The following is a 19,706-nucleotide window of genomic DNA, read 5'->3' as shown; positions in this document are numbered from 1 at the left end:
ACTTCGAAACACAAGTTTATCTAATGACTTCTACTGAGGTAATACTTCATTTCTTCACAAGTGTATGAAAACAGATTTTAAACAAACATGTAGCTTAACAACATTAAGAGAAAGAAAAGTCACATCCCCCTGCTCACCTTGCTTTTATTTGGCTTTTTCTAGCAGCTGCCTCACTAGCTGTCATGGGTTCAGGAAGACTTGAGGGGACAGGAGAATTCTTGGGAAAAACAAATTTGAATAAATTAAAAAACCAAAATCCTGAAAGAAAAAAATTTGATACATATTCAAGAGGAATATTTGGATTCAAAACCTCCACATGCCAAGGCTTCATGCAGAACTCAGAGCTGTACCTGAAAAGGGTTTACCTTATCAGTATCTCTACATCATCTCAGTGTGTGGCAGAAGTAAAGCAGGACCTGACTGGTCTGACTCTTTTGTCAGCTGCTTCACTTCAGGTACACTGCCAGCTACCAACAATAAAGTGCAACATGGTCTCCAAGTACTTTGTGTGACTACACAGAGACTCACTTCAGCCTCATGCTCTAAAGCAAAGACCAATCTTTGGAGGAAACTGTTTTTAGCACACGCTGCTCCTCCACCACAACACAAATTCCAGAAAACCATACAGCACCAAAGCTTCAATGGGCTTTTACCTTACCCCCACCTGAAAAATTCCTGAATTAATCCCACACCACCTAGACTGTTTTATGAGAAATATGACAGCTTGGGGCAAAGGATGACACCAATCCTCTCTCATGACAAATGCACATAAATACAAATCTAAATCTGGTCACAAATAGAGACAGTTAATTATCAAGTATTTCAAGACTTCCTGGTTTATTTTAATCTGTGTTGCCAAAAGGCAAAACTCAAATTGACTGAGGACATCCTTCTACAATGATAAAGGAAAAAAGGAATTCAAAGAGATCTCAGAAAATTCACTGGTCTGCCTCTGAAGACAGATTGCTACAACCAATATTTCTTGTAAACTCAATTATGAGATGGATTTTTCCTGATGCTTGCCTTGAGAGCCACTTTATAATATTCAACATTAGCTAAAGTCCCCAAATTCCACTGTAGTACAGACAGTTATATCTGTGAAGCAAGTCATCTTTGAGACCAAGCTCAGACCCCCACAGAAAGCAAGGCTAAGAAGGCAGGCTGACTCAAGTACTGCTCTGCTTGCTTTCCAGCTCCCTGGAGTCCTTCCAATGGACTACCACAATTGCTAAGGACACCTAAGCAAAGGGTTTATCCAAGAGCAAAAACACATGCTCTTGACACTCCACTTACAGCATTCAGCCTTCTACTGTCAACAAGGTAATATCTCTCTATTTCATACTGATTGTGTTAAGAGATTACTAATGGCTAAAATCCTAAGCCAGGTATTGGAATGGTATCAATACAGCCCACAGAGCTACACCCTCACAATTAAGAACATTTTATTTATAGAGATTTATATTTTATTTACTCATACTGCATGCACACAACAGGAGCTTGACGTGTTCTCTGCTCTGTGTTACACTGAGGAACCAGGCATGTGACAGAACTGATGTGATCTCTCAGCTCCTCTCACTGACTTCTCAATATTACCTACATAACACACTGAAAATACAAGCAAAGTCAAGAGTACTTACATTTATATTAGACACTGGACACTCCTTTTTGGCAATTTTAAAGGCAAAGTAAGATACTTGAAAAATATCAGGTCTCTTCTCTTGATCAGGTTCAAGCATATATCCTGCAAAAATTGATAAGACCTATCACTGGCTAGATCACAAAAAGCCTGTTGAGACACAAAAAACTGTTGCGACAGCTACCAGCAAGGAAAAAATCCAGCATTTGCACCAAATCAGCTTACCACCAAGAGTCATTTGCAGTGTTATTAAAACAAGTTCCCCACACCCAAGATACTTTTTGTCCAGTCAAATAGTTTATAGGGTCAAAAAAATTGCAGAACATGCATGCTGCTCGATAAGCTGATGCAGCTGTGCAAAAGGAAACTTAACTGAAGTAGGAATTAGTAACTGCAGAGAGAAACAGCACAAAACCAACTCACTGCACTAACATTTTCCAGGATTAACACAAAATTCAATGTAGCTAAAACAAGATTGACACATCTTACTACATCAGGCTTTTCTCTGTAGGTTTCATTGACTATGAACAATTCTGCATATAAAAAAAATACTGTTTCATGAATAAAAGGACCTTTCCCTGACAAGACAAAATTCCTTATGTTCCCTCTTAAACACTTGCTTCCCAAATTAAAAGGTTTGTTGCTTTCCCAAGAAATCAAATATAACACAGTATATATAATCCAGCAATCTTGCCTAGATAACCAGAAAACATAAACAGTGAAATACACTTTCTAAAAAACTTAGGCCTCTAAAAATATATTCTGCTATGAAGCAAATGAACACTATGAAAATTCAACTTCTCACTTTTGATGAGCAAAGAGAAGCACACTTGCACAGTAGAACAGCCAACCTACCATGTCATTTTACAAAACTCCTCCATAGGTTGAAAAATAGTATCAGACAGATCCTAGAATTTTATACAAAGTTATTATTTCTGTCCTGTATAGTTCACTGCAAATTTAATTTTTAAGAGATTTTACAAAATAACAGATTCCAGCACTCAGCTGCAGCACCATGACATGGAATCAGAACACTCACTGAAGTGACTCCTGCCACTGGATTCTGAAATGTTTAACTCATGGGGTGGGGCATGAGGAGCTTCTTCCTCCCCAGTCACTGCCTTGTAAAAGCTCAGATGAAGCCACAGTCCCTGAAATACCTTTTATGACCAAGTGCAGCTTTTTATGACTTCCACTCCACATGGAAAGAAGGGAAGCTTACATAAGGACATTCTGCCTCACCCAGATACATTCCATGTCAGTACCGCTCATCTTGGCACAGTCATTCATTGAATTTAAAAAATTGCATTCATACCTAGGAGAAAGGATTAAAACCCGTACTTCTCTTAAAAAAAAGTAACACAGCGACAGAGAAAGCTACTTAAGTCCTTTGAAAACTCATCTCATTTTGTCAGTACTGGCAGAAGGCAAGTGCTTACTGTCATTACTGCTGTTTCTCAATTATGAATGTGTACTCAAAAAAGTGGTTTGGATTTGGTATTGCTTATTACATAAAAGCATAACCTGTGTGGTCAACGCATCCATAGCCTAGGGTTATAAGAGCTCCTATTCAAACCTTTTGAATTTTTCATATGCTGTCCATCTCACTCTTTCAAGGGAGCCTACTCTAAGCTGAAAACAAGGACAATACTGATGATTACTGTAAATGTTCGTTCCCACATCCGTGTCTGGGTAACGGATGAATCACAAGCCTCAGAACTGCTTCATGTCCAAAATTTTCCTTAACACACTTAGTGCTTCCAAACTGTTGCGAGAGCTCAAATCTGACACTTGGGGTTGCACAAAACTTCCCAGATTTTTGTTCTAGTATAAACCATGCAACTACTATTAAAATTGTCCCCAGTGCAATTAATCTCAGCACACTGATGTTGCTATGCTAAAGCAGCACTTCAAATTTATCTAAGCACAACTGCACAACTTGGACAGAAAAGTCTGACATTCCACAGAAAACACACACTTAAGGATAAATAATATTAATAAACAGAGCTAAACAATAAAGAGAAGCAGTCTTGGCATTCCCCCTATTCCTCTGGGATTTATCAACACCTAAAGAGAAAAAAAATCATCCCTGAGTCCCAGAGAAACCAAAGGGTTCCCTTGAGCTTCAAGGGCTCTTGGGGAGTTGAGAGGCACAGCTGGAGGTGGCAGGGTTTGACAGCAGAGGTGCTGAGCAGCAGCTCAGAGCTGTGCTTTGCTGGCTTGGTGAGCTGGAGGGGCGGCTGCAGTGCCTGTGTACTTACTGATCAAGCAGTGCACACTGTGCGAGTACCGCGAGCCATCTGGGATAGTGAAGCTCCCGTCGCAAATGGCCACCTGACTTTCTCCAAAGGGAAGGGAAAAGAAGCACAGCTTATACAGCAAGCAGCCCAGTGCCTGTAAAAGAAACACAAGCCCTATCAGGGGATGAGAACAAGCCCTTGCTACCACAAGGCAGCACTAACAATGCTGCCCCTGGCCACAGAGATGTTCACATGCTGTGTGGGAGCTGCACTTTGGAAGACAGCTGATGGGTTGAAGCTGCTCTAACAACACTTGCTCTTGCTCTGATTCCTGCAGCACACCCAGTACAAACCAGAGCACACCAAGTGCTGCATTCTCAGCATCATATCATGACTCTTTGCACTAAATTTCCTATCTTATTCCTTGTCTGCTCATCAACTACTAAAAATACCTTTCTTGATCATGCTGGCAACAGGTTTCAATAAGAATTCACTGGGGGCTATCAAGGAGAAACCAGAGCCAACATATGAGAAGATGTTCTAAATCACATCCCCCTTCCTTTAAGTTAAAAAAAAACCAAAAAACATGGGATTCATTTTATTTACAAAAATCTAAGTAGCCAAGACACTTCAACTGTTCTGTGTTCTATAGCTGCCCAATGTGTTTCATTTTCCAGTAATTAGTTTTTCAGTCAATACTGGTTTTAATTCCCCCTTCCTTTACCAGTCCCATAGATCATACTATCCAATTTTTTGCTTACCCAGATATCTGCCTTGGTAGTAATGGGTTTTCCTCCATATAGATTGATCATCTCAGGAGCTCTGTATGATAGTGTAGTGTACCTAGAAACATAAAATAGAGAGGACATAGCTAAAAATCTAGCATCACAGGCAAGAGGGTGTTTTCCTGATCCACCATGCACACACCAAGCACAAAGTTTCAAACATGTGCCTGGAATTGTCTTACATGATGCACATCATTAGCGCATTGCAGCATCACAAATAATATCTGGAGCAGCAGTATGAACTATCATACACAAAAATAAACATTAGGTCAGGTTAAGTTGGCTTTTAGCGTTATCGCCCCAAAGCAGACTTTTGCCAGAGTGCCTGTGCATACACAGCCAGTCACCTGAGGGGAACAAATGCTGAGTCCTACAAGGGCCCTCCCTATCCCACACTGAAAAACGCAGAATGCAGGCTTCAGAACAGTAACACCCCAAAACAACTCAGCTGGTAGCTCAAATACCTCGAAGATGGAAAAAGCCTCTAATCACTTCATGACTTGAAAACAAGCAGTCTGTATTTACCCCTCTGACACAGTTAGGCCAGAAGGGCAAAATCAAAATAATACATGTTTTCACAAGTGTGTCTAAGAAAAGTTGAAATATTTTTCTGATCAGTCTCAGGAGAATGGACACAGACCATACTCTGCAAATGAGACTCAGCATAAATGCACTGCAGGGCTTCTTTACATCAGTTATTGGTATCTTAGCAAGTATTTGCTTAGTAGTACTAAAAAAGCACAAATGAAAAATATCCAACTCCTAAAATGGCCAGGAGCCAGACCTATATTTATGAACAATTTACTTTCACAACAGCATGCTTTTTGCTAACAACTTTATTTTTAAGAATCACAGTTTTGAAAAACAATCTGTCAATAAACAGAGGAAATATTATCAAATACTTGCAGTCTTTTACTGTATTTATGCCAAAATGAATTCAAGATCAGCTATTAATTTCAATTCATTAGTGATACATGCACACCACATTATAATATATGGAGTTTCCTGGCAGCACAGTCATTGCTTATGACAGATCACCTGAAAGTGAACGTACTTTTTTATTTCTTCTTCAACCATATTAACACCATCTTTTTGAGGGTTCAGGTACTTGTTAGTGGCACTGCCAAAGTCACAGAGAACGTAGTTCCCATTATCATTTAACAACAGATTCTCCACCTTCAAAGAAAACCAACACACAACAGGTAGGTTAACATAAAAGCATGAACTTCCAGGTTAAGCGTTACTACATGTTCTCACACACAAACAGGAAGTAAATGCTGCTATGAAGTAAATGAACACTATGAAAATTCAACTTCTCACTTTTGATGAGCAAAGAGAAGCACACTTGCACAAATGCTCAATAGAACAGCCAACCTACCACGTCATTTTACAAAAATCCTCCATAGTTTGAAAAATAGTATCAACTGCTAAACTTTGTTTTGGCAATAGGTGATGTCCTATAGTTAATGTCTGTTTATAGCTTCACCAACAGCAAGCTCCCAACTAGAAACTGGTCTTACAGAAAGCTCTCCCATATCCTCAACCCTCTTCAAGCAGATCCCTGATTTTAGCCTGGATTTCCTTACAGTGAAGGTCATACCTTGAGATCCCGGTGAACTATAGGTGTTTTGCACTGATGCAACCGGGCAACAGCTTCACAGGTGTCACAAAATATCCTCATTACTTCTGGCTCCGTGAAGCCTGTCTGCAGACGCTGGTTCATCTGGTTCACAACTTGCCCAGCTAAAAGACCAGGAGAAATATCTTTCAAGCAATTCCTATCAGGTACAGAAGTAGAGTTATATGCATTAAGTCCACAAATATGATGCAAGAAAGTTTTCCTCAGTTACTGTATTTGAACAAAATAAACCTTGTTTCCCAACCATACACTCTTGTATTACCCTAAAGAGAAAAATTATTGGCACAAATGAAAACAATCCAGTCCCTGAGGCTGAAATGTGTTTGACACCAACAGCGGCAAACACAAAAAAAGAACGCATCACACCAATATGTCACCTAAAAACTATCTCTTGCATTAGGATCCATAACCCAAATGCCAAGTGAGTTCATGAATTCATTCTCTGAACACCCTGTCTTTCTGGGAGAAAAAGGAGGAAGAAAGGGGAAGCAGGGAAGGAGGGAAACAAAGCCCTGAACTCATCCTCCAAGGAAGAAGACCTCCCTTTCCCTTTTCATAGGTTTCTTTTAAGACTGGCAATCAATACTTCCCTGTTCCTTGCAGTAATTGTACCAGACACCACTAAGCTCTTCCTACCACAATGCTCGCTGCACACAGGGATGAAGAAGGATTCTTGCAGAGACAGCAGGCCCTTGGTGGGCATTCTGTCAAACAAGGATGCTTACAGCACGGGAAGCCTACCACTGTCAAGTTGTCTGACAGCTGACATCCACAGGGTTATTTACCAGGGCCATTAGGGAAACAGTACTACAAACAGTGAGTCAGAACTGAGCTCCCAGAATGGTACAGAAGTTCATCCATACAAGCAGGGTAAAGGGCCAAAAATGTGGCCATTAGTTTTCAAGTTCTCTTTAATCCATTCCCCAAAATCTACATTAATCTACATGGTCTTTGGCTCCTTATGGTACAGATTGCACAAACTGTAAGGCTCACTGCTTATACTGCAAATATAACCCACATACACCTCAGCTCAAAGTACTGGTCAAGCAGTACAGACCATGGGAGGCTTCTTTCCAGGAGTATTTACTTTGTGCTGCAGCACTTGGGGCAGAGTATCACCAATTACTTGGGTTAACCACCATCTCATACTAGGAGGTCTGCACTCAGTCTCCCTAGATTTTAGACAAACTTCACAAGTTAAACTCATTGGCAAGTTTATATACCCTACATATGTGAACTGAGAGGAACAGCCAGTCTCTGACTTAGGTATTGTTTCAAACAAAGTTACATTGTCAAGCAGGAACACACGGCTGACATCTTTTTGGACAGCACTATCAACCTGAACTTTACTACACCTATTTGTAGGAAATCACCTGTCAGGTGAAGCTTCTTCAATGTTGTCATCTAGAACAAAAATAGCAGAGGGAGCAAAGTGGTGAAAATTTGCTAATCTTTCCTACTGAGTTACATTCCAGACACCCGTTGCTTAGCAACACCAGCAGAACAGCACAACTGCACTTCATACATAGAGAATTAATTTCCCTGTTTGTAACCATATCTAATTACAAAGCTTTGCGAAACTTTTACATTTTGGCCAGTGCCTAGGCAGCAATGCCAGCAGAAAAGTGAAACTAACTACTTGGATTCCAGCTGAGACACATACATGTTAACCCCCTACATCAAGGGAACAGTTTTAATCAAAATCACAGGTGATAGTACAAACCTTATCCTCAGTATACCTAGGTGATGACCCTTACCTCGACAGTACTCCATGAGGATGAGCACCTCCCACACGTTATCACTTAGTGAGTTTACAGCACAATCCAAATAACTCACTATGTTCTTGTGCCCAGATAACTCTTTCTGAAAGAGAAAATGGATATTACACTTCAGTACTGAGAAAACAAAGAGCAATTTTCAGTTGCCACTACAGCACTGGAAGAAAATCCTTTTACTTGGGAACCAGACATACTGACCAAACGGAATATACACATTCATGTGAGGTATCAAATGCATACTCAAATAATTGAGAAATTAATCATGCAGCAACCCTAAAGCCAGCATTAGTTTCTGTAAGTACTGGTGGAAAATCAGGAGCAAGCACCAAAAGCAAAAGGTGCCTAGAAACACTGGAGAGGCATTTGCTGAGTGTACACTAGAAACTGACACTTTCTCCAGTTCCAAGCAATGGCTGTCTTACCATGATGGTGATTTCCCTCTTGCAGATGTTGAGGTCTGGCACATTATTCACACACATCCTCTTCAGTGCGCAGCGCGTCCCACTGGGCGTGCGCACCAGGAACACCGTGGAGAAGCCACCTGGAGAACACAAGTGACAAAAGCAGCTGCTTGAGCTTCTTGTACACATCTACCCAACATCACTATATCCTAAGGATGAGCAACAAAGACTATATCGGTCATTGAGTGACTAGTAACAAACACTTTCCAAGTTAAATATTTGTTACCTCAACCCATTTCTTTTAAATCAAATACTCATGACAAAAGCAAAACCATTGAAGCCTCACTACTGTCTTACAACATTACATGAAAGCATTAGAAAAGCACTTTCACATTCAAATGAATTCATAAAGCACAGAACCACGATGTTTTGAGACATCAACCCTGCAGTACTTAATCATTCAAAAACCTGAATCGAGTCAAGGTACATTAATTCCCTAAATCCACATTCTAATACATAAAAATATTTAGCAAAAATCTTGAGAGACACTGAAGAAGTGATGTGACTTTTTAGGCTAGCCTCAACAGCCTCCCTGGAGTCCCAGACAGCACAAGCAGCCAGCCCTAGAGAAGCATTTTTATTTATACCACACTCAATGTGTGCACTGGAATTAAGCATTTTCTTAAAACCACTCCCACTGGAAACACTCTTATCCAACAAGAGCATGAACTGGGCCCCACAGAGTCGAGCCCGTTCCCAGAAGGGTTTTTTGAGGTTTTTTTTCGCTCTTCACTGGTAGAGAATAATCACAGAGGCAGGAAATACACAAGTGAAACAACCTACACAGGAAGTACTTCCCAGTGCTCAGGACACCAAAGTGAAACCCAGCAGGCTGTTTTAGCTGCCTCCTGTTAGTCCTGCCTGCTGCTCAAGGAGGCACACTGGCATCACCTCAAGGCTCACACAGACAGCTTTCCCACACTTAGAGGAGACCCACCTCACAGCAGAGCCCATGTCAAGCTCTGCTTTCCTGAAGTGCTGTCTGATCCAAAGCCAAGCAGCACCACAGGAACTCTGTACTAGGGCAGGAGCTTGGGAACACCACCAGGACACAAATAACTAAATTAAAACAAGTAACTACTCCAATAATCAGGCAGCCACTTGAAATGCACACATTTCATGGTACCCAGTAGCATCTGCAAGTCATGTTGCTTAAGTACAGTGCACCTCATTTGATGCAAGTCTCATGCTCTTGAGCAAACAAGCACATAACCACTGCCACTCAAGAAGCTAAGTTATATCAATTCCTCTTGAAGATTAAGTATTTATTCTTTAACCTAATTCTCATTTAGCCAAATGAGATGGTAGGCTGTCAAAGCAGAATTACCACAAGTTTAATTCAACAACCTCATCCTAGTTCACACAGGGCCTTCCTAAAAAATTCACAGGACACCCACTCTTAACAGTTCAAGTTCTCAACACTCAACTCCAGCTGGCACTGAAATGATCCTAGAGGGCTCCAGCCTGGAGCTCTGCCAGAGTGATGTGCAAGACCTTCATTAGCAGAATTTTTGTACTATCCTCACAATAAAACTACCTGGTTTTTAAGCACCAATATCTGACCAAAAATATAAAGCAGTAATCAGGTAAAGCAAAAGACTCATGATTAGAAGGTAATAATCACTTCTTGACTTTTTAAGCCAGTTTTACAGCCTTGAAATTCTCTCTGCCTATCAGGAGGACAAAAAAGAACTCCGTATTTTCAAGCCTCCCTGACAAGTGTTCCGATGTAGCCGAAGCAGACAGGCCCAGGTAGAAACCATCAGTGGAAAGCAGCAGAACCCTAAAGGCCGAGCCTAAGGCTGCTCTTGCCATCAGGTGGCGATATCAGCCAGCAGTTGAACCCGAGGGACTGAAAAAGCAGACCTGGTCCTGGTTTGGCAAGAAGCAGATCCCTGACCTTGAATGGTCTGCCATCAGTGAATAGCGCCGCTATAAAAACCCTTTCCTGCAAGAGTCAAGGGGTACAACCCTGGGCAAGGCTGGGTGACCTGTCCTGCCCCAGCTCACAGGTTTCCTCACTGCTCCCCTTCCTGTTCTCTCTCCCCTCCCACCGGGGCGGGCTCAACACAACAAGGAGCTTCATCTCTTTCAGTCGGATTTCCTCCAAAGTCACTCGAAGTTTAAATCCTCCCAAGGACAGCCACATTGCACTTTTCCCTGGAATGCCTCATAAGAAGCCTTTCTAAAGAATGTATAGTTACATAAGCCAATAGACACTTAGCACAATTAAACTCTTTAAAAAGCTCACACATCTTTCTTACCTTTCTTTACTTGAACTATCTTTGTGTCACCTTAACGATGCACTTTTGGGATCACCTTATCAGCTAGCCAGCAATGATTGGTGCTTTTTTCTGGGCTAGTTATTTTGTTTGTTTGTTTTTAATGAAATTCTACATCAGCCACATGTGTTTGGTTTTTTTTCTATGTATATTTAAGGTCAACCTTGAGTAATTTCACAGGCCTCAACATGCCATTTACACTTCATCATGTTACATTCCTGAAACTCGAACCAGGAAACAGTGGAGCTGTCAGAATTCTAAGCACCCTATTTGCTTATTCAGGTAGAACAAAATAAGGCTGAAAAATCTTCCAGCGACTTTACCATCTTTCAGACTGTTACACATTATGTGTATATATAGACAACACCTTTTTTTACATCATACAGATTTTTTTGAAACACACAAAAGCATCAAATGTTGTTTCTCCAAGTAGTGAAACCCTTGACTATGTATTCAAATCTCAGACAAACAGTACAGAAATTCTGGCACAGAGGGATTTTACCTCTACAGTAACAAACAGCAGCCACTAACCACATCTGTAAAAGTTGAAGCAGGAATGGCAGCTATACACTGTAAATGGTTCCTTACAAATCCATTAAAACTTGGATGTTTTGGAGAGGTGACTGAGTTTTTAACATCCATCTCTATTCAGACAAGCAAATCCTCAAAAATAAGTTTTGATAAAGCTAATGAGTATACAAAAGTATATTTTCAGTTACACATGTTTTTTCTGTACATTTCAAAACCTGAAATTAAAGAAGCAATAGATGTGTACACCAACAGATCCTAATTGTTTTCATGTGCCTATGCAATGCAGACAGGTATTTAGGAACTTCCTCAACAACTCAGTATGATCTTGGGTTCAGGAGGACAGTTTTTGAGGACACGAAGCCTTGGAGGTGTGAGCCCTAAGAGGGGTTCCAAGGCCAACCTGACTGCCTCTATCACAGCACAGTTGTACACTGGCTTTACATTCTCTGTGGAAAGCTGTTCTTAATAAAGTTGAGTGTAAAGCTGTTGCTAACAAAGCCCAACAACAACCAAAAGGATAGGTTATTTCTAATTTGAAACCCACTGCCAAGACAGGCCCTCGGCCTCACACGACCTTGGTCAAGGAGACAGCCTTGTGTGCCTCTCCACAAAGCCAGAGAAACAGGTTCAAGTGCAATTATCTCCCTGTGACCCATCTACCCACACATACCCTCTTCTTCCCCAATTTTGCAAGAAGAAGCTACCCATCTACATGCTAATTTCCTTTAAAATACCAGGTCTGTCTCTTTGGCATTCCAGATACTCCTCCCTCCAATGATTATTTCAGTACATTTATCTGTGTCCTGAATAAATTTCTTCACTCAACACTTCCACTAACTTACTGGGACAATCACTTGATGCCTGGGCCACTTGTGCATGTTTGCTCCCTGTTAGTTGCAGAGACACATTTTCAAGATCAGGCTGACCTGCAGCCTGAGCCAACTCACTCCAGAAGTGACACCTCCCAGGACTGCATAGCCTTCCAAGTACTGGAGCTGCAAGCCCAACAGACTGGAAAGAACCATTTTATGGACTAGGAATCTACTCAAAATACAGAACAAGACCAGTTCAAGGACAAATGCCTTGAAACAGGCTCCCAGCAATACAAACTAATAAAACCTTTACTGCAAGTCTGCAATGACAGAGAACAGTATGACTTTATTAAATGTTTTAAGCATCTTTCTTCCACAAGAGAAAAATACCCCACAAAACCAAAACAAAAAAACCCATGAAGACTCCCACCAAAAATAAAGCAAAAAACCAAATCTTAAAAAACCACCAAACCAAACAAAAAAACCCCAAGCATCCTCCCTTCCCCTCCAACTCTAACCTCTATAGCTTCTGTGGTACTCCAACACAAAAGAAATCAGTGTCCAAAAATCAAAGGACATTACAAAGTCTAAAAAGAACTAGTTTTTCTCCACAAAAAAAAAGCACAACCTCAAGAAAAACAGCTCTTCATATCCCATCCCCTTTTGTATGGAAGACTCAAAAAAAGCCCTTTTTCAACCTACATCAAACAATATAACCATGTGCTATGCTACCAGGAATTTGGAGTCTGCTCCTTTCTGCCAGAGTTGCAGACAAACCCATGCCAAGAGCTGTTCCCTGCAGCTCAGTTTTGATTCCCACCTTCAAGGTGTGTGAAACACACATCAGCACTGAGGCTCTCAAGTGTCCTTCCACGACTGCTCTGGAGCCACAGAGCCCCCTCTTCCATGCTGCTGCTCCATTTCCCTGGTGCTGCCACAACATCCATAACTCTGTATGTCCACTGGACCCTACTGGGGTAGGTTCACTTGCATCAATTCCCAGAACCTCTCTCCTCCCCACAAGGATGGCAGTCCTTCCCTCCAGAGGCGCTGCCTGCTGTCAGTCAGCACAGATGGTGCATTGCAGGTGCTTGCAGGAGTGGCAGACTAAAAGCAGACACAAAAACCACCTGAGTTTTGCATAGAAAATATTAATTCTTGAAGCTGTGCAGCTTTCCATCTGTTTTTGACGGCGAAACCTTTAAAAACGCACAGAGCTCCAACATCCGAATTTCTCATCAGATTCCAAACAACATGTGATTGTTGAGGGAGTAACCTTTAACAGAAACTTAAAATGCCTTTTTCAAGCCTTATGAGAAAGTTCTGATGAAACATTTAGGTTTTGTCACAAGTTCCACCAGAGAAGGAGGCAACAGTTCTGTCTGCCCATTGCTGAAGCACCTCTGCATGAGAGGATGAGGCTGAAAGCAGCTCAATAAAGACAGCGTTAACAAACACTAATCATAGACACACATCCACCTTTCCCTACATGTACATCTGTAAATTTCATGAGCATGAACATGGGCATGAGTATTCTCAGTGAAGCTTACCCCACGAGCCTCAGCCTTGAACACAAGGCTCTGAGACACAGCTCCACCCTGAAGATTTGACAGATGTTGCTCCCAAGCTCAAGAGCTCAGCATTTGCCAAACCAAGAACAGAAATAGCTCCCTACTTCTAAAATACTCCATTTCTACACACACATTTCAGAGTTCAGTATTTCTCCACTTTATTTTAAGCATGCAGACAATGCATTCCAAGGGCCATACCACTGCTCCCTTTCCCACTGCCCACACAAATTCCCACCATGTAACAAGCTGACTATCAGGGCCAGTTTAGACAAGTAGCACTGTTTTTCACAAATCTGCATCCGCTCCTCCAGCAGCACTGGGAAAACAGCAGCTGTGAATCACATCCCAGCAGGACAACACCGTGCAGCCACAGCAGGCAGGTCTGCCACGCACACCTCTGCTAATGACACTGCTACCCCGCCCCAGGCTTGCACGTCTGGATTCCACTTCTCCCAGCATCAGCTGGAGGCCAACCTCACAAAAAAGCTCTGACAGAAGCACCAGCAACTGCCTGGGGGATCCAAGACACTTAAGTGACTGAGCAAGACGGGAAAGCTGAATTAAGGTCTGCTACAGACTTTTGTGAAAAGTTTCTGTATTTATTAGCACCCATGCCCCAGGGCCAACCCTGAGATGCTTAAGATTCAGCACAGCAAACAGCAAAAGGAACAGAGCTCTGTGCCCTGCAGTACAGCCCATCACCACCCCACCTGCTTCTCCACATCCAGGTGACTTGCTAGCATGTCTGACTACTGCTTCCATGGCATCCCCTGCTGGACAGCCTCAGCTACTTGGCTGCTAGAGAAACAAAAACCATCCATTTCCTAAAGCAGATAAATTCCCTAACACACCTGCAATAACCTAAGTTTAAGGAAGATGAAAGCAGATGGACTGCAAAGCTCACTTAATGCACACTTTTAAAAAATAAACAAAACCAAAAAATCCATGCATTTGCTACACCCTGCAAGGAATGCATCTTATGCACTCAAGACAAAATATTTTATTTCTTAGAGTAAAGCTGATGCCTTCTCATACCTGGCTGGAAAAAGACCAAAAACTTCCCCATATTTCCATCTTCAATCAAGCTGCTTGAGATTTAGTCACAACCACTGCACTACTTTGATGTATTACACCCTCACCACCTTCTGTTCACTGGGAAAAAACCAAACAACTAATGCATTTAACTCTGCAACTGTGTTTAACAGAAGTCTGTATTTAAGTCAAGTAATACTTCCTGTCTATAAGGAAAAGACCAAGGAAGGTTGCCAGCAGATCACCAACAGTTCAATTTATTTACTATGAAAATTACTGTTAACATCTACTTACTTACCTGTGCTTGTCATGAGAAAGCTTTTCAACTCACCCAAGACCTTGATAAGACACCTACAATGAGCATCCACTAGCACAGTTTACAAAAAAAAAAATCACAAAATCTGAAAAATTTGAACAGCAGTTTTATCTTTTGCATGTCTTCCCCATCTCCTGTCTTTGCTCACTGAACTCAGCTCCAGCTGTAGTTTAGTCTGACCTGAAAACAGAGTGAGCTGAAAAACCACAAGGACATGATCCGTGCATACAGGCTCGACAGAATTCACCATTCTACAATGGTGAGGTTACGAGCATGAACTCATTTTGTTTCCTAGATGAATTTCAAATGTCATTCGCTAATTTTTTTTATAAAGCTTGATTTTACGTCCAGTAAAATCAAAAAATCAAATATAGTTACAAGTTACTTAAATCAGCAGGTAGATAATCCATAGCCAATATGCAAATACAATATGCATGACTTTTTGGGAACTGAACTTAATTGCCATACCATATAGTTACCAACCAGTAACTTAAAGTTTGTTAAGAAAACAAACACCTTATCTCTACCAAACACTAACTTGCTCTCTAGCTGGCCTTTCATTTTCCTTGCCATCACTGCTGGGATTGTGATTTCCATGCGGAGGGCTAGGAACGCCCAGCCAAGCAGGGCTCCCCAAGCCTAAGAGCGCACTGAATGCCCCCGAGCCGCGGCACGGGAACAAAGGCCGGCACACAGAGCCCGGCTCCGGCCCAGCGCCTGGTTCGCGGCGCCCTGGAGCAGTGCCACCTCTGGCTGCCACACAAAGACAAGAGCCACCAGGCCACGCAGACACAAACCAAGCCGTTTGTAACGCCTGCGGCACTTCAGGCTGAGGCAGATGTCACTGCAAGAGTCTCTGCTTTCCTCCTTTTTCAAGGCATCTCACACATACAAATGAGCAAGATGAAGCCCATCTCTTCCCCGCTAGCAAGAGCCTACAGTCTCCCTCACCCTCACATCAGAGCATAATTCACTGACCATTTCTTCCAGGAGCATGACTAGAATTAGAGCTAAAACACCCAATATGGATAATTAAGAAGGATTTTCATTATCTTACCTCACAGTCTTTAGCTGTTTGCAAATACTGGTGCATGTTTAAACTCCAGCATACCAAAGGTGGATGCTGAGATACAGACTTAGCCAGTCTAAGATCAACAGGGGACCAGTAACCTGTAACAACAGCACAATATCTGAGATCTGACCTGCTTACAACAATGAACAGAATTATAAGCCATTTCAGGCAATAATACTTGCTTAGCACCTGCATGGGGACAGGCAGTTCTTGAACGTCTACCTGGTACATGCTGAATATATTTGAACACTCCAAATTGCATATAAAGCATCTCTCAAGACCTTGCAGCACTTCTGTGCTTGGGATTTCAAACTTCACACTGTAATATTTGACAATTTAAAAAAAACAACACACTTAAATTTCATAACAGTCTAAGCAGCTTGATAATTTTAAATAAACAAGCTAGGCTGCAATGGCAACAGGATTACAAATAGCAGAATCAAGATGATCAAAATCATTTCATATCTCTCATACAACTCCCATGTTTCAAGAAGCCAGTCAACAGTGGTAACTCAGAATAGCACAGATATTTATTAAATGGACTAATCTGGAAATTCATAGGTTTGGGGAAACACAGCCATACAATTTGATGTCAGTTTAACAAAACAGCAAATCATGAGAAAAGCACAAAATGTTTAATGGAGAAATCAAATATTTGAAGAAAAGCACAAAGCTGGAAGGATAATACTGTAAAGTCACACCAAGATGGATGGAACTCTAAGACTACAAGACTAGACCAAATAAAATGCAGCAAACTACTTCTTTTGAGTTGCCAAAACAACATAAATTTGCTTTTCTATCTTCAGATTGCCTAAGACAACTCTGGATAGTTCTTTCTGGGATCAAATCCTCCTCCTGTTGCCTATACAAGTTCTCACAATGTAAAAGCCAAGTGACAATTCACCTAAACTCATGGCAAGTTAAAGGTCTCAACTCCATAGATGCAGACTGTGCTACTGATCTCTACCGAGACACAACAGCAAGGCCCAAAGAAAACCATTATTTAATTTGCTTTTCTCCAAATAATTAATTTTACTGCACATCACACAAACCAGACCTGCCCCCCATGTCTAATGCTGACACACTAAATTTCATTCACTCTTCCTGTTCTAGTCACATCAACACAGATTGTATTCAGGTCAGGTTCTTATACAGACCCATCAGCAGAGTAGAATTTAGTGCCTTACATTCTTTAATGATCTATTTGCTCTGCACCACTCTCATCGTTATATGCAAGTTAATCATCCAGAACAAGAAAAAACTTGTTCAGCAACAATTTCTCTGAATAAAAGCACATTCAGTTTTTCAACCTGCAGGAATTGCAAAAGAACATAAGAAAATGTCATATTAATCACTTACTTCCAAAGCTATTTTTTGTTTCATAAGAAGCTGCAACAATTACTCATTACAACTGCTAAGACAAGATGCACAGATAGCAATCACAACCAGAGTAACAAATTTTTTTAAATGAGTCAGTTCAACAGAACTGAAACAAACCAGGAACTGGACCATCCCTATGTTTGGGCACATGATTGGTAGAGACTTGCCTATTGAAGTTTCTAGGCACCACAGGAACAAATCCACCCATTTAAATAACATGCAAGTTTGGAAGGAAGCCAAACATACCCATGACTCTGAATAAAATCTCCTCAAGCCTGTAACATCAGAATTCCTATCTTAGTTTTGCATGTGGCAATTAAGGCACAGCATGTTACAGAAGGGATGAGGAAGAAGCCATCACAGAGCCAGGACGTTCCAAACTCTACCTCTATCTCTTGTACAGACTCATATGACTCGGGGCAAACCCCTTCATCTTTGTTTCTCCATCTCTGGAGTAATGGCTCTCCAAGAGCCATGTGATGCTCTTTGCAGCAATTCCAGCTTTGATACCTCTTGAAGACCAAGATAAAGACTGCTCAGAGACGTTCACCTGCACCTGAGTCTCTATAATCAGTTGTTCAGTACTTTCCCCACTAGCCTCACAAGCAAAGCAGACCTAATGATCAGCAAGACTAAGGGAAGACTCCTCTACCTTTACAGGGAGACCAGTCCCAAGTGTGCCAATTTTCAGTTCCACTAGACAAGAGTGCTTTAACACGTGATGCTCAAGGACAAAGCAGCATGTTTTCTGCTATCAAACCAAAATAAACATTCCTTATTTCATTACGACAGTCACCTAGGATCAAAGCTGGGGTTTTTTTTATTTCCAGTTGGCAACCTTCATTTGTCTACTTTCTTCCACCCTGCCTCTGTTCAGAGACCCAGTTTCACAGATGAACCCACCCATACCCAAGACAATCCCACTGGAAACAGAAAAATGTAACCAACCCAGACAAGCGTGAGCAAGGAACACGCAAATGTAGAGGGGAAGGGAAAGGTTCCTACCTCCTTAACCAGGAGACAAACACTGAAGGAGACTGAAATCCATTCCCAAGACAACCAGGGAAGCAGGAGCAGAGCAATTCATGCTCCTTTCTCATCAGCAGCTAGACAGTGATGCAGAGAAACACAGACTCCTCTTGGAGGAGAGCAGGGGTTTCAGGATCGCCACACGTCCCCATCCACCAGAGGAGAACACGCAGGACAAGCCATCTCTGCCTCAGCACAACAATCGAGCAGCGATGACGTGACCTGCACCAGGGCACTGCTGCTTGGCACCACTGGGACCTGCCACCACCCTCACACTGTCAGCTCCAGGCATCACCAACAGGCAAATATCCCAAACACATCAGGAAGCAGCTGCTCATCCAGCACATGAACAGATTTTAAACTAAGTCCACAAACACAAATGAGGAAAAGCTTGCATTCCCTAACAGATGCTTGTAAATATAACGGTTTCTTAGGAAAAGGATGGCATCTGATGCAATCAAGTTACAATCAGGCCAGTGACTGACCCTGCCTGTGCTCTGGGTTAGTCCCCAAGGCACCACCCAACTCTCACACTGCCCTTTGGCAGGCACAGAGCATTCATAGTGTCAGTTAACACAGCTCAGCTTACAAACACCAATTCCTTCAACTGCGGCAGCCAGCTTAGCTAGAACATCACAGAGGCAAAAAATAGCTACAGCAAGCAAAATATAGCACAAGGTTAAGGAATTAGGAGAAGGAAGACAAACAAAACACTGTAAACCAAACCAAAGCTGCCAGAGACAAGCAGCACGACCCAACTGAGCACCTCCAACACCTCCCCTCTGAACCAGAGGCGGCATCCAAAGAGCATATGTGCACATTTACAGAGCCAACCAACTGCCACAGCTGGAAGGGCAGCTGAGCTCACTCGGTTAACAAGCTTATGCAACACGACATGCTCATTCTTTTTTCCCTACTGCCAAAGCCAAGTGTGCCAGTGACTGTGCTGCTCCCTGGACACTGAGCCCATCCCTGGTATTAACTTCTGTTCTCCATGCACAGAACCACTTCAGGAACCCTTCCCTGTGGGTAACATAAGGGTTACTGACTGACAGCTCTGCTACCACACTGACAACAGCCCAGAGAAACACATACTCTCTTCCAACAATTACTGGGTCCTAGCTAACCTAGGTCTGAAAAGG

At 42.0% G+C, this 19,706-nt stretch overlaps 1 protein-coding gene across 4 annotated transcripts in view; it reads right to left on the bottom strand.

Moving 5' to 3' along the window:
• Positions 1 to 19,706, bottom strand: part of BMP2K (BMP2 inducible kinase) — a 50,112-nt gene that overhangs the window by 22,145 nt on the left and 8,261 nt on the right. For 3 of the 4 annotated variants that reach the window (XM_059469981.1, XM_059469980.1, XM_059469979.1), the window contains exons 2-9: positions 8,501 to 8,619; positions 8,058 to 8,163; positions 6,262 to 6,404; positions 5,716 to 5,837; positions 4,638 to 4,719; positions 3,898 to 4,030; positions 1,638 to 1,741; positions 138 to 217 (exon numbers count right to left, since the gene is read on the bottom strand). In XM_059469981.1, the coding sequence (XP_059325964.1) occupies positions 138 to 217; positions 1,638 to 1,741; positions 3,898 to 4,030; positions 4,638 to 4,719; positions 5,716 to 5,837; positions 6,262 to 6,404; positions 8,058 to 8,163; positions 8,501 to 8,557 (827 nt within the window). In that variant the 5' untranslated portion in view covers positions 8,558 to 8,619. Of the gene's footprint in view, positions 1 to 137; positions 218 to 1,637; positions 1,742 to 3,897; positions 4,031 to 4,637; positions 4,720 to 5,715; positions 5,838 to 6,261; positions 6,440 to 8,057; positions 8,164 to 8,500; positions 8,620 to 19,706 lie in introns of those variants that run through there. The other variant, XM_059469982.1, reaches the window with a different exon arrangement.

The sequence above is a fragment of the Ammospiza nelsoni genome, chromosome 4, assembly GCF_027579445.1.
Source record: "Ammospiza nelsoni isolate bAmmNel1 chromosome 4, bAmmNel1.pri, whole genome shotgun sequence".
Lineage (NCBI taxonomy): Eukaryota > Metazoa > Chordata > Aves > Passeriformes > Passerellidae > Ammospiza > Ammospiza nelsoni.
This window is presented reverse-complemented; position numbering and strand designations above follow the sequence as displayed.